Raw genomic sequence first — 15,160 nt, forward strand, 5'->3', positions numbered from 1 at the left:
TAGGTGTACGCGCGATAGGTACTCGGAGGCGACATGTCCCGCACCTGTACGATTTTTTCTAAGCCCAATCATTTTCATTTCTACAAATTTATCCCGCAATCAGATCTTTTCAGCGGTCGTTCGTCATGTTCAAATATTCATAACGTGTCATTTGTTAAATTTACGTCTATTTGTTGCTAGAGCGCAGAGAATTGAATCATTTTGTATCTTTTGTTAAAATCTATGCTCGTAGCGATATATCACACGTCGACTTGTAACGTTATATATTTTTCATTTTCGTCCGAGTTTATAATTGCATGATTTATTACATCGAGTTCCGATGATTCACGTGTTACGATAAACGAGGGGAAATCGATCCAGCACCGGTGATATCGTAGAATTCGCGTTCCAATGAATCATTCGCATTGAAAAATCTTGTGAAATCATACGGAGCGTATGTCGGCTGTGCGGAAAAAGCAGAGAAGCGAGGCGCGCTACGAAAATCAGATGAAATGTACGTGTAACTGAGAAGGGTCGGCGTGTAATAAACGAAGAGTGCAAAAATTGAGGTGAGAGGGAAAAAAAAAAGCCCAGCAGAGAAATAAGAAACTCTCATCACGATTACACGTACCTACGCTCGAGTCATAATGGTCGCTGTGGCGTCCGAACGGTGCAGGCGGAAAACGTCCAGCGGTGCGAGATCTTCTGTACGTCCTTCGGTACGGGTCACAGGTCGCCTGCAACACGTCAAAAGATGCGATAAGACGCGAGAAGCTCTGATAATGAATCGAGAACTCTGGGCCACGAGGGCGTAACCCCAGGGGAAAATTTAATGAGTAATTAAAATAAAATGCGGAGGTGGTGCGAGAAAAAAATATTCTGCTTCGACTTTTTTTTTTTTTTACACCTTTTCTGAACATCCGGTGCAGCGCGAAAGACGTGAAAAAAAAAAATTGTCACATAATTAAGTTAAAAATGTTTTTTTTTTTTTTTTTTGTGTCGAACGTAGGTATCCATTTTTTTTTTTTAATGGGATTAATTTATTAGAATTTGAAAAATTGTGGGTATGCTCTACCGGTTTTCGGCGACGTGTATGAAAATATGATATTCAATAATCACATTTGAATTAGCGATTGCGGCCTAGATTGTTGCCACTGCGGATGAAGTTGAAAAACAATTTCACAATGCCCGGGGCTCAATTATCAATGAAATGTAAACATCATTTCTCGTTCTGTTGGTCAATTATATAGTTGATCGTTGAATCGATTGGAATAGCTGCTGTTGGTTTTATACACATATTGTAACACATTATTCATCTCGATAGCGATCGCGTTGTTTCGGAAGCAACAATGGGTACCTCCCTCGTTGACAACGAAACTGGGAAGCCGAATCGGAGAATATACCGACGTGAAATGAAAGTTAAAAAAAAAAAAAAAAAACGGAGTAACTCGTAAAAAGCACCCCTAATTTAAAAAAAAAAAAAAAGGAGAAAAAACTCTCCTCTCGAATATCATACAGCGACTCATTTGTCAGTGCCAGTGGCACTGCATAATAAACCGATCGATCAATATTTGTATAATATACCTGTAACCAACGGTGCAGCTGCAGGGGAAATTTTCCGAGTGGGGGGCAAATAACTTATTCAGATTCACCTTTGCCACGAAGTGAGTAACAATCAATTCCACCTTGTAAATACCTATGTAAGTATTGCACATAATATGTAAATCCGCCTCATGCCACCGGAAGACCCGACCACACCGGACGGCACAACACGCAATTCGCTCTAACGGTGAAATGTCGTCGTTACACAGTTCAAAGGGAACACGGTTGACATTAATTACATATACCATTGGCCGAGCCAGTCTTACACACGAATGAATGATCCGCAGTGATAATTGGCTGCATAGAACTCGGCAATATTAGTTTGATCGATAATCTCGAAGTACACCTCACCGCCGTTTCGCGATTAGCAGCTCACCTATGGCACAGGTCGATCGTAACGCGCGAACTCGCACGATCAACCCCCTCGACGTGTAAACCTCTTCCACGAGCTGGTGAGTTTCGACGGCGCATCCGAGAAAAGTCGTCGAAATTATGCCTGTCCGAATGGAGTTGGTGCGATTTTTATCACCTTCTACCGATATCTATGTTTTTATCCGAAATAATTAGAATTCAAATTTTCGAAGGACGGGAAAATTCTAGCGACGCAAGCCACTCCTGAAGAGAGACTTGCATTTCGAACAAAAGTTAGAGGTGACTTTGGAGAATGACGTCACCTACGACGCAGCTGCTGGAAACAGGATAAAGATCCAAAGACCGAGAATTGATCGTGTCGTTGAATTAATTGAAAATTTCCATCTGATTTAAATAATAATATCTTACGGGATGTTTTTCTATCAGGCTCTGCGCCCTGGTGAGAATTCTTCCGCCGAACTCATCCTCGATCGGTTGATCGGTTTCGTCGACTGTTTGCGCCAAAACTCGCGGTGCGGATTTTGCCGCTCTGGCATCTCCCCCGTGATCGCGTTGTCGTCGATCGTCGGTGATTTCGTTTTTAGTATCGTCCACCGTGCGATCCTCGGCTAAGGAAACGAGGCTGTTGTACCAGTGGGCACCCCGCGTTCTGTAAGGCGACGGTTTTTCGTGAACGTTGTCGAGATCTTTGCTGAAGCTGAAGCTGCGTCGGATCGGTGCAAGTCCTCGATTAATAGCGGCTGGCAATTGATCGGCGCTGCTTCTTATGAAAGTCCCAAGTTTGCGGCGAAGCGAAGGCCTTCGATCCATGCTTCCTTCGGGAGCTGCTAGTTTGTTTCCGACCTTCTTGGATTTTACCGAACCTGCACGATGCGTCATTGGATCAGGTATTCCACCGGACAAATCGCGGGCGTAAGTAAAGCGACGAAAAAAAAAAAAAAAACAACCGACAAAATAGAAGAAAGAAAAAGAGGAGACTGCGCGGAAGCGGCGAAAGACAATCGTTACGATACGAGGTGAAAAAACGGGGCCTTGATTATCAAGCGCGGCCACGTGCGATTGATGCAGTCAAACCGAACTACAGTCCGTCGTGCTACTCGTATCGTGTACGACAGTTTGATTATCTTATCGCGACGCCAAGGACACGAAAATGTCTATGTAATAATCGAAGAGTAAAAAAGAAAAATTGTAATTCACACTGTAGAAGCAAGAAAAACAACAGACGATAAGCGGCGTAGGTACTGCTGCGGGCGCAGCAAAGGCTGCAACGGCGAACGCGGTATCTACGTATATTTTTCCCGAAGGTCGGACGGTGAAGTATGGAAACGGAGTTCTGAACTTTGCAGAACTTTTGAACCGTTAAGATAAGATCGTTAATGAAACGACAACCACAAAGACACTAGAGTTCATTTTCTGCACAGTTTCTCCTCTACTCCTTCTTCAACTTTTAATCCCTCCCACCACCCCCCTTGATTGAAAATCGACGGCATAATCTTTCGGCGTTAAAACCTGATAATTTTCCCTGCGAGTTGTCTCCCGAGGGTCCGCTGACGTCCTTCTCGCGATCGGCCGAATCCCTGCGGATCGTCTTGGTGCCTCTGCTCGTTTTTGTGGCCGTCTTCGATTGGGAGGGACCGACCGTTGCTCCGGCATTTCCCTCATCCGCTGAAGTTTTCACTTTGCCCGTGGTGCTCTCGCACGGACCCTTCTTCTTGCTTTTTCGCAACGTCATGTTGTACGAAACGACAAACGAGTTTTCCTCTTTTGAAGAACTGCAAGTTTGAACACTTCACGACGAACGCACGGTAATAGTTGGACTTATCGTTCTACGCGGCCACCGCGAATTATCTCTCGTCATAGTCCAACGAAAGTTTTTATAACTTATCACCTAATGTAACTTCACCTGACGGATCGCGGTAGCGGGTACTTTGATTTCCACTCGTTCTACCTATAATTATCTGAGAATATTCGGTCACCGGGAATACGTTTATCGTCCATCGCTTCCCTCGTCGAGAGAGTACGACCGATTTCCATTTCTCGTGAAAAAAGAATTTATGCTGAAATAACGACGACGAGAGACGGTGGTAAGGGTATTCGGGGGCCGGACGAGAGCGAGGGGGGAGGCAGAAAATTGATGGAACGAATTTCCAATTCTAAACTTGGGCGCGATATTGATAAACGTTGCAATTTGAGGTACCTGGAAGAGCACCGCAGGTGCCGACGCCCGATACCGAGTGACTGTAACGAGGACGAACGATTGAGTCCATAATGAATCGAGTCTCGTCCGCTATCACCCAGCTGGCTTACAATTAGTACGGCACCGCAGTCCTCCCCCGCTCCCTCGTCGAAATTGGTTACACAAACGAAAAGCGACGCTTTTATACGTCTTACGTCACCGGAGGACACACGTACGGATCTTTGGAAAACTTCCGCCCCAACTGGTCCGTGTTAATTGGAAAAATACGGAAACGCTTCTCCGCGGAGTCGGAAGGTCGACGTCCTAACTCGTTACATCGCCCGCTGTCCTATTGTGGCAGAAATTTTGTCGAAATCATTTTTCAAACGCTCGTATCCCGGCAAAAGAAGCTTTTCAAAAATTCCTGAAACTGAAGGATAAAGTTTCGAGTTTCCGGTAAACAAATCTTGCAATCTTTCGATTCGGTAGGGGAATATATATACGGTTCTTGGCTCGCGTCACCTGTTCGATGCGGTAAACTAAACTCGGCGGCTTCGAAACTTTGCAGGTGAATCAACTAGAGTGCAATATTGCCACGGTACTTTAACCGGAGTCGATAAACCTGGTTCAATATCGATGCGGTTATTGCCAGTTTACATAAGATGATAAATGCAGGCGGAATTTTTATTGCACCGATATGCTTTCCCAAATTTAGGAAACATGTGCGGCGATTACGGGCGACCTTGCGCGCGACGTAACTCCGTGTGACTTCACCCGGTTTATCCTCGCGAACTAATTCACTTTTCTAAAATATCAGTCATTGTCGATGCGGAAGTGGACCTTCGTACACGACGTACAGGGCTATCGGACGGGTTCGATTCGTGGGCCGGCTTCCGCGGTTAGAGAAAACTCAACTCTTGGCGAAATAAGTGAGGCGATCGCGTGCGTCGAATGCGGAAATTCCGACAACACTAACGTGTATAAGTTGGCAGAATTTAGAACAAGTGTAATATAAAGCACAGCAACGTTGCTCGTAGTACGTGTCATAAGGTATAACGCTATAGTAGGGATACATCTAGATGTAACGTATGTACACAATGTGTACGTATTTCGGTGTAAGTGTACAACTACCGGTAGAATTTACGTCGGGTGGCAACGCCGCGCCGTTTGTGTCGTTTCGTATTAAGAAATGGGGGGGAGGTAAAGGTGATTGCGTGAGAGTAAAAAGTGAGAGCGATGATCGGAGCAAAGGAGACATACCGCCGTTGATTTATCTGTTCGGTAGGTACGGGCAAAGTTGGAGAGCGAGGAAGTAGGCCGGCTAACGACCAGATCCGACGATTCGGTTGCAATATAATAAGAAATATTAGATATAAGCCTTGTAACGACCAACATCATCGCGTATCTATTATCACGAGTCGACCTGCGCAGTCTCGCTCACCGATAAGTTCTTCTTACGGCCTTCGTTAGCCTAGGCATGCGCGCACATATTTGTCTACTCAACATTTTACCAATAATTGTGTACGTGCGATACGCTAAATTCCAGGATTCGATTATGCGGCCGAAACTCGACTTGGAGATGTTCGAGAATATTGCGATCATATATTTAATCATAACTGCAGACTATTACCGCCAAAACCGAGGTACGAGACTAGGAGTAGATTCGGAGCTGGACGACCCACCGAAATCTAGAAGTGACCGTGAAAGAGAATGAAAATCACGGCACGCAATCGACGAAGTATCCGAGATGATGTACCGCGAATCGAACGACCGAGACGTAAAATATGCTGCGGAGCGGAGGACCAGGGGGTTGAAAGATTGGAGGCGAAGGGAAAAAGATTCCAATTTCACGTTTTCGACGTAATTGTTGCCGCGAGATTCCATGTCTTCTTATACCTACGTATACGCTGTACGCGGGTATGCATGGGAGATCTTGCCTCGAAATTCGAGTCGGGTAATCAGAGTTGTCGAAGCTTTGACGTGAGTTTCCCGACCGACTGAAAGAGCCGGGACTGAAACGGGAGCGCTGAGGAAAGAAAATAGTCATTTGAAAAATAATCATTGAGAACGTCGTCGTCCTTGCGGTGGTTATTCACGCTCCGGAAAAGCCGCCGGGGCGAGCGGAGAGGAGGAACCGTCGAAGGGTCGAGGGGTCGAGGCCAGCCGCGAGGCACCCGTACAATAAAAGCCGGAAATAAAGGAGGATGCGAGCAGAAAGATAAGCGAGAAAATATGAGAGACAAAATCGCGATACGCCGGACTACTACGGATTTCGAGGGTTGTATTGCCCCCCTGAATCACTCGGTGGTCATTTGGCTATACGGACAAATACCTATAACGCGACAAAAGCAGGGACGCCCGATTCGCTTCCACGTGAATCTTCTCGACAAACTCAATTCCCTCGCGGCGAAACACTTGCGACTTCTTGCCTCGACGGGACCAAGGATACGTTGCGATGTATATATCTATGATATGGGAGCATGGGAACAAAAAATCGGTAGATTGTTTCCCGATGTATTTCGAGCTCGGTATTCCGTATCTGCTAACAAAATCCATCGATTTATCGGTATGACGACATCTCGATTAGTTTCGTTTGTTGTCCGATTCGGTCGATGAATTCCTGTTTCTGGAGTAAGAATACATCGCGGAACAATGACTGAAATTATACAAAAGACATTTTAATCTTTTGCCTCCGGAAATCCCGAAATACCGAGTGTATTTTTAATGGTTCTTGCAATCAGGCCATCTCTCGTTCCGATCCCGCGCGACTCACTTTCCATACGGGTTCTTTATCCCAAAAACGTACGAGTTTAAACAGAGCCACGCGTCGAGGGTTGATTTCTTTGGCACGATCGACTCCATCGAGTCTTTCGATAGCCGTACCTGTGACGTGCGTAAAATATGATGCGTGGATTGATCGCATCTATACGTATAGCTGTGCGGGAAAACGTGAATTGGAAAGGTTACGTTCAACCCTCGTTCTAAGGGTAGTTATACATATACGCGACCTATATCAGGGTCACTCTACACCTAGATCCTGCCCACGTACACCTGCGCACGATACACCTTTATATAACATGATACGTATGTACCCGAGTAGATACGTATAGTCCGCCTCGCCACTGATGGCCCTGTAAATAAACTCGGGTTGACGTACGCACCTCACCACTTGCAGAACTACCCCGAGCCGAGAAGATATAGGCGTTGAGGCTCGCCTAAAACGCTAAAGGGCGAAATGTCGGTGAGTTGATAAGAGGGCGTCTCGTTATGGCAGAATCGCGTGCCGGTGTCGGCGGTCGGATAATCGTTCGAAGAACGACCGAAACCGTGGCCAAGGAACGCGTCCATTATCTTACATTCCCTTCGCTTCGAATGCGGTTCGAAGCGGTGGAAAACTATTCGACCTCTAGGCCGACCCTTTCGTCTCGGCCGAACGCCAGCGCACTTGATACCATCGGATGAGCGCCGACCTTTAATTTTTTTTTTTTTCCGAGAAAAGGGGTCGGTTCGAAAATATACATTCGCGAGCTTGTCGTCGGTTTCAAAAGCAACGATGGTATTTAGGGATAGTTATTAGCCCCTGCAGACCTGCGAGCCACCCTTAAAATATTGACTCGGTATACGTAGAGGTACGATATACCTACTCGGCGGTGCTAATCACCGGCGTACGCGTAATAATATTATCTATATAGGTTACCGCAACCCCCTCCAAAAAATACCAACACAGGCGTCCGTGTAACACTTAAGGGTGCAACGGACTGGATCGAGGTGGATCCGGTAGGTCATTATAGGTATAATAGTGGAGCGCACACCCATGCACACCGTATATGTATGTACGTACACATCTAGTTATATGCAGATGTACAAGGGGCAGCGATTCGTAACAGTGCTCCCTAAGGATAATCGTGTTCAAAGGCTTATGATAATAGACCCGTGCCACCATCATCAATTATCGCGAGACTATTGGCGTTATCTCGTCGTATTGTTGATCTCTTTGCCGAGGCTTCGTTTCTTTGTTCGAAGCCCCCTCGTCCCTTTTACCATTTGAATGCGAATTCTAATTCCATTCAAATTTCTTCGAGTGAACACAGACTGCAAATTACTTCCCGATCGAAATGTCCCGGGATTTCGGTTTCGACGATGCGCAAAAAAAAACAAGAAAGAATTGACGAGTCACGTCGAGTCGGTCTCCGATTTCTTTTTTCTTCTTCTGCTATGTTTAACTTTTAATGGTGTTAAATTCTCACTCTCACTCCCTCCCCGATCGTGGATCGAAAATTTTCAAACTAACGATGAAATCTGTACCTTATATGTGTGTGGAACGCAATCAACGACGACGTCCCGATACTCCACCCCTCTCACTCGCGGTGTAGAAATTTCGTAGAAATCCGTCGATTGTTGAGTTCGGATGTAATTGCGAACGGTTCAAATGTTCTCCAATCACGTTGGCTGAATTGGCAACTGTAGGTTTGCACGTGAATAATTTTTTCGCAGATAACACATCGACTGGTCAAAAATAGAGATTAATCAAAATTTGGAAAATAATTCTAGCGAAAGATGGAATGCAGCGCGCCGCATTAAACGTCGTCCGGGTTCAGACAATTCCAAAGTCTAGGCGTTACGGTTGGTATGTTTTCGACACGACTGACTCTATAGTGGTGAGACTACCACGAGGTAACCGCGTGCGAGGTACCTGACACCGGGGGTGGCGTCGCGACGCCGCACGCGTCTTCTCGTAACCCCCCACTGCATTGCCGAAGTCGCCGATCTAGCTTCCCGAATCGTGCTACCAACCCGCCACCAAGGAGAGGGAATACGTTAAGGTCACGACGGACAAGATTGGGGAGACGGTGACACGAGGAAGGGGAAATTACGATCCAGATGGGTGATCCGCACGAAGGGTGGGACTCCCAAAGCTGAACCCAAAACAAGTCGCGGCGTATCGCGGGATGACTATTATGCCATTTTTTATTGGACTTGACAGCTGATTTCGCACAAACTTGGGGGATGTTAACAAGGTCTGCGTATAGGTGCGCGACTTTGATCGATTGACACTTTGGAAGATTTTGCGAAAATTTATGGGGATTCGACGTAACTTTGATGTCGATTCGGTGCTGCATTTAATTAACACCCCTACTGAAATCTATAGGTCACTGTATCGCTGTGAAAAAATGTAGAGGTCATCGGGTTTTACTCAGAAAAATTTACCACACGTACCAGGTGTAAATAGAAAATTTCATTGTCAGTAAAAGACGCGAAACTACATCGGACGACTGTATAAAATCGATTCGCTGATTACTTGAATAAATTTGCTCATGACTGTTGATTGAGCAATGTACATTGTCTTCGGGTGCATTAATTAACTACCTTAATAAATGAAAAAGCTCTATTCATCCACAAGGAAAAATTCTAATCTTTTTATGGATCCATTCCGTAACACAGGGAAATCGCCCGTAATATTCTATTGAAAAACCGCATCGGTTGAGATTATAATTATTGAGACGGTGAATCATTTTCATCGTGTTTTTTACAGTCCGGTCACCGTGCGAGTGAATGCAAACGGTGAGTCGTTTACAGTTTCAGCTACAAGATACACACTCACCGACAGGCCGACTCAGTGACCCACGCAACGACACGGCCGAACCCCGAGCAGCGTTGACCTCTCTCTGTGCCTCGTAGTTGAAAAACTACGACTACGATTCGGACTCTTAAACGACTTTCTGTGCCAGAAAAGCAGCCGATCGGTGGTAAATACAATGCAGATGTGATACGAACTGGGGAGGAAAGGGAGGGTCGCGTGCCACCTGGCCGTCGATCATTCGCCCTCCTCCCACCTTTCGATCCGCGCCGCCATCCGAGTCTACTTCCTGGAGCTTCCCCAAAGGCTACTTATGACTACGTTTACACGGTACTCTTATTCCGGTGTTACTACACCCGGAGTAGCTATTTGTAGAGTACAAGTACGTACGATCGTCGACTCATCGCTAGAAAATTTGATTTCATCGTATTGCCAGAGAATAAAATAAAGCGATCCCATCATGTCCTTCCATCTTGTAAACGATCGAGCCGCAGGACGTTGTATTATTCACTTTATCGCGTAAGGATACGTTGAACACCGATGACAACGTGCGATAAAATTGTTAATTGGAAAAATTCTCTCAATAGCTCGCAAACTTTTTCCATCCTAGTTCCTTGTCATCTTTAGAGTATGATGATTACTCGACTTAATTTCTAACTCCTCGCACGGTTTCCTACTTCATGTATCCGTCCGTCTGCATGAGGCCTTTGGTAATAAACCTGATCGTTACGCTTCCTTCGTGCAGCGGGTGCAGTGGAAGATTTGCAATTCAAATCTTACCTCACAATAGATGATATGCTCACGACCTTAGAAACAAAGAGAATAGGCTCGAAACAGCTTCATTATGTGCCAGGCTTGTACTGTCATCTGCTGCCATGTGTTGTAAAAAATGTTCGATTATCTGAAAAAAAAAAAATCCTATGGCCGTTCAACGCCCAGAAATAAACTGATTATGAGAATCCTTTCGACATTCAGTTTACCTCCGTTTCGGTTCCATCGCTAAAGTTTTGGAACTTGCAATTTATCGTGTTTCTCATTGCGAACTTGATGATGTAAAGTTGCACGTGAGGCAAGAAGTATTTACGGTAAAAAGTTCGGAAAATCTCCTTTCCTAGGAGTTTTTCTTGATTACCTACTCGAGTCGATAGCAATACCATGTGAAAAATTATCTCAATAGTTCACATTTACAGTAACTACCCTCGAAATGCAGAAAAACCAACCCATACAAACTACCGAGACCGACTGGAAAATCAATAACGAGGTATCTATATTCGCAGGACACCGGAAATGGTATGTTGTGTAACAAGGGAGATTTCTTTCCAGTTCCACGGCGAGGGATGTTCTCGGTACTAGACCGTAGGTGAACGCTGAAAAAATGCTGAATCGAAAGACCAATTTTGATGAAATCAGGCTCAACTGAAAGCTCTTTTCAGGTGTATATAGCCATAGTGTTTCCGAATTTGCTCCAATATCATCGATACAGGGATGAATGGATGAAAGCTTTTTCTTCACTCCGTTTTTTTCTTTCCGCTCACGGTCTTGAGTCGGTCAAATTATAAATTTGTCTTAAATGTGCGTAGCACTAAACTCTATACCGGGAACGTCCATCCGTCTCTTGATTTGCAACATACTTATGGTAACATTCAACAACAACGTACCACGTGCGATGTAATGTCATGCGTCATGGCAAGGACGGAAGGCGTAATGGCGAAAGGGGTGGAGGAGGGTAAAGTGTCACGCCACCCCTCTTGCCTCAGTAGTTGAGGTAATGGATAGGTACCACCGTTCCGACCTAGGGCCCTAGTATACGTCGCTATAATTCACAAGAGGACGTGGAAAGCGAGCGTCACCCTCACAGTACGTAGAAATTGCCTGGGAGTTGCTGTGTTGGCAGTAGTTTGAAGGCTGAGCTTTCACGTTGGAGAGGTATGGGTATGGTGAAAAGGAAAAGAGGAAACAAGGGTAGAAGGTGGCATGGAAGAAGGGAAATACAAAAAGAAGGGGGTGGAGCAACAGAAAGCGGAGCTGAGAAACGGAATGCACGTCTACGTTAAAAAGCAGGCACCCAGTTTTACATAAAGAGATTCCACGTAAACGGTGTGTCGGAGACGGCGGTCATTCCATTGTCGCATTGACCGAGCAATCCAGTTGACCCTATACCGCGAAAAGTGGTATTTCGGATCTTTTACACCCTAGTATGAATAGGATAGAAAAAAACCGTCCGTATTTTTATAAACTCGGTTGGTATTTTTGATGACTATCGTGCTGCGTCATCGTTCCATCGGGGAGCTTGATGATTGATACAGTGTCGAGGCTCCGGTGACCCTGCAGATATCATCGTGGAGGTCGCAAGGCCGCCGTACGAGAGGATATCGGGCCCAACGAATTGTTGGTTGACGAGATTCGCTGATTACGCGCTTGCGTGCCCTGCGCGATAATCGGCTCCTTGGAATTAGAATCCAAAAATAGAGCTCGACGCGTAACTACATATATCCCGCGGTGATCGCGACTCGACTAACACTCTCACATTGCGCCCCGAAATTATATTCGAGTCGACTGCTGCTCCTACATTGATTGATGCGAGCCAAACAATTTCGCGACTGCTTCCCGTGCGCTGCATGGAAAAATATCAATAGTATGGTCTCACACACTGGAAATTACACAATTAAAGTTTTTTTTGTAAAGTTGTAGGATTCCAAGTAGAAAAAACATTGGTAGCATGAAGTTTTTAATGTGACATTAACAAGGTCAGGCGAAGAACAACGATTAGGTTTTTTCGAGATAAATCACTATATTTTTCTTCCAAGTATGATAGTGCAGTACCTAAATTACGCGTATTTTACTGACATTATTCGATTACAAATCAGGAAAAATCGGAGACTTGACGTGTCTACTAGCATTGCTCGTAATTTATCAACTCATAATTAAATATATAAATTATATACTTAAATAAAAAATAAATAAGAACAAACGTCGTGACTATTTTACGTGACGTTATTATTCGTGTAAGGTGCTTCATTCGCGCCCAATTGCTGCGTGAGCCAATCCAATCCTTGTACCAGACTACTAGCATCTGTCAGTGGCGAAGATCCCTCGATATGCCATGCTCTTCCGCAACAGAACTTCTGCAGTGACAGAATTTCGGTCAGCTCTTCTACCGATGCGCAACCGGGTACGTCCTGGATTGAAGATAAAGATTTTTGACGATTGTTGTTCGTAAAATGAAAATTGTCTCCATGTTTGATGGAGTTTCAAAATAGTCACCTGCTTGTTGGCGTAAATCAACAATAACGCGTCTTTGAGTTCTCGTTCACTGACTATTTTTGCAAGTTCCTTCTGCGCCTCCTCAAACCTCGCTCTGTCGCTTGCGTCAACAACGAAAACTACTGCTTGAGTATTATGATAATAGTGTTTCCATAATGGTCTTAATTTGTGTTGACCTCCTACATCCCAGAGTGCGAAGACCAAGTTCTTATATTCTAAGCTCTCAACGTTAAAGCCAATGGTTGGAATCGGAGGGCTGCCCAAGGCCATATCTCTCATAGCGAACAAAATACTTGTTTTTCCAGCGCCATCTAAGCCCAGTATCACCACTCGCATTTCAATTTTTGTTCCAATATGTACTCTGTTGTCCTATAATAAGGGGTGGAAAACGATACGAGATTAAAGGATATATTTCATGTATAAACTTTTGCAGCTTATCAAAAATTACATACCCTGCTAAAAATTATCGGAATAGAAGACTCTGGTGTAAGTAAATCAGGACCAAGTTGAGCATATTGTTGCTGCTGTTGTTCTAGGGAAGTAAGAACTTCTGCTACTTCTCTTGCACTGCTCAGCAACTTCCAATCTTCGGACCCCAGTAGACTCTCCCACTGAATGCACACACCAGCAACTTGAGATCTTGTGGATGTCAGGTTTTCTTGCAATTCTCGGAGCGTGCATAGTCTTTCTCTAGTCTCTGCATCAACGCATGCTATTGCTGCTTTTTCTTGCTCTGCCAACAAAGATCGGAGCTCTTCAAAATGCTGATTCACTCGTAACTTGGCATCTTCTATTGCCCAGCCTTCCAATTCTTGTACTACGATCTCTGGAATATAATTTTATTTAGCATAAAAATCAACTTATTGGAAGTCCATAAAAACAATTTATTATTTTTACCTATCCTATGAGCAGTATCCCTCATACTCTCCATGAATTGGGTCATTTTCTGCATCGCAGTGATGATGGAAACTCTGATATTTTCTGCTTCTGTCTCAACCAAACTGTGCTGCAAGTATCAAGTATACTATGAACTTTCAAATACAAAACAGCAAACGTCTCAAGTCATATCTTATATATTTGACCGTAGATATGAACCTTATGAGTGCTGTGCCTCCCATAATCTCTGCAAAGATAGCACATTAAGGCGCTATTGCACCCTTCTTGTGTGCAGGTAAATTCGGCAATATGTATGTTATGAGTAGGACATTTAGGTTTTTCCCTTGGTTTTTCCGATAACGGTACACGCCTGTGTTTTGTTAGAGTTTTTGTTGAGTGAGTAATAACATCGCAGGCGTCGCACAAATGAGTCGTACAAACTGTGCAGTACAAAACAGCAATGTGCTTCTCATCTTCATCACAAGACTGAGTAGAATGTGATCTCTCTCGTTCTAATGCTTTATTTTTATTGCAAGTGGATTCCTCCAGCCTCTCTAAGAGCTCGATAAGTGCAAAATTCTTTTTCAAACTGTAAATTCCATCCTCTTTAATCGCCGTTGGCTGTCTATCAAATGGACATAGCAAAAACTCCTGGTCCGACACACATGGACGTAGACGCAGTAAACAAGAATGACACACCGTGTGACCACAGTGTAGTAAACGAGGCACTTTGGCTCCGTCAACTGTGAAGACCTCTTCACAGACACGACATTCTAAAACCTGAAAAATCAGTAATGTGTCAGAGTTATTTTCTACAAGAAGAGCTTTTTTTTTGCTTTCACTAGTTTTACTCGAATCTGCGTAGAAATTTGAGTTGACATGATTGTGGAAGAACTATTCAACGGTATGTTAATTATTCACATTGGGTTTTGTTGATACTGAGACAGATCTTTGAAAATATTTGTTGAAATGATCCATATCTTCTGTCATTACTGCTATTACTATTGACTGTGGTCGTTATGCCTAGAGACCCTCGAAAGTATAGAAAATCAGTATCAAATCAATATCACGATTATCAAGCTTTAGAGTCAAGCTACAGCCATCTGTCTGTTCTTTTAACAGTAACAAAGTCGGTAAGGGATGTAGCTTGTTCTTCAGGTGCTAGGCTTTGAGCGACACCTTTAGCCGGTAGTGTCGGTTGTGAGAAAATTTCCCATTCGATCAATAATTTATTCATCCCCAATTTTCGACCTCTTTGATCTCGTTTTTCTCTTGGCGTACAGAGGACGAAATTTCAAAAAGAATTTATTTCA

At 44.3% G+C, this 15,160-nt stretch overlaps 2 protein-coding genes across 6 annotated transcripts in view; both read right to left on the reverse strand.

The window, feature by feature from the left end:
- The window catches only part of LOC105683781 (pleckstrin homology domain-containing family G member 5), a 29,795-nt gene extending 21,274 nt beyond the window's left edge, over positions 1-8,521 (reverse strand). The window contains exons 1-4 of one of the 4 annotated variants that reach the window (XM_012396665.3): positions 4,151-5,100; positions 3,463-4,010; positions 2,362-2,816; positions 611-716 (exon numbers count right to left, since the gene is read on the reverse strand). In XM_012396665.3, coding sequence (XP_012252088.2) covers positions 611-716; positions 2,362-2,816; positions 3,463-3,685 — 784 coding nt within the window. In that variant the 5' untranslated portion in view covers positions 3,686-4,010; positions 4,151-5,100. Of the gene's footprint in view, positions 1-610; positions 717-1,563; positions 1,894-2,361; positions 2,817-3,462; positions 5,101-8,434 lie in introns of those variants that run through there. The other 3 variants (XM_048651721.1, XM_012396672.2, XM_048651726.1) reach the window with 3 other exon arrangements.
- Positions 8,522-12,459: 3,938 nt separating this feature from the next.
- Positions 12,460-14,929, reverse strand: LOC105683673 (E3 ubiquitin-protein ligase TRIM23-like). Of its 2 annotated transcripts, none has more exons than XM_012396434.3 (6): positions 14,769-14,929; positions 14,067-14,627; positions 13,869-13,977; positions 13,424-13,797; positions 12,972-13,340; positions 12,460-12,886 (listed from the first exon to the last, which is right to left on the reverse strand). In XM_012396434.3, the coding sequence occupies exons 1-6, from the start codon at positions 14,835-14,837 to the stop codon at positions 12,692-12,694; spliced, it is 1,677 nt and encodes a 558-aa protein (XP_012251857.1). In that variant the 5' UTR covers positions 14,838-14,929; the 3' UTR covers positions 12,460-12,691. The 2 variants fall into 2 exon arrangements, with proteins under 2 accessions (XP_012251857.1, XP_012251858.1); XM_012396435.3 differs by having other exon boundaries at positions 14,699-14,899.
- Between the last annotated feature and the right edge of the window lie 231 nt (positions 14,930-15,160).

Source organism: Athalia rosae, chromosome 1 (genome assembly GCF_917208135.1).
Source record: "Athalia rosae chromosome 1, iyAthRosa1.1, whole genome shotgun sequence".
In the NCBI taxonomy this organism is placed as follows: domain Eukaryota; kingdom Metazoa; phylum Arthropoda; class Insecta; order Hymenoptera; family Athaliidae; genus Athalia; species Athalia rosae.

Coding starts and splice junctions, on each gene's coding strand:
- LOC105683673 (XM_012396434.3), bottom strand. CDS start 14,837: ATGACAGAAGATATGGATCATTTCAACAAATATTTTCAAAGATCTGTC. Junction 14,628..14,768: donor CAGTATCAACAAAACCCAAT/GTGAATAATTAA, acceptor CTGATTTTTCAG/GTTTTAGAATGTCGTGTCTG. Junction 13,978..14,066: donor GGAGGCACAGCACTCATAAG/GTTCATATCTAC, acceptor TGATACTTGCAG/CACAGTTTGGTTGAGACAGA.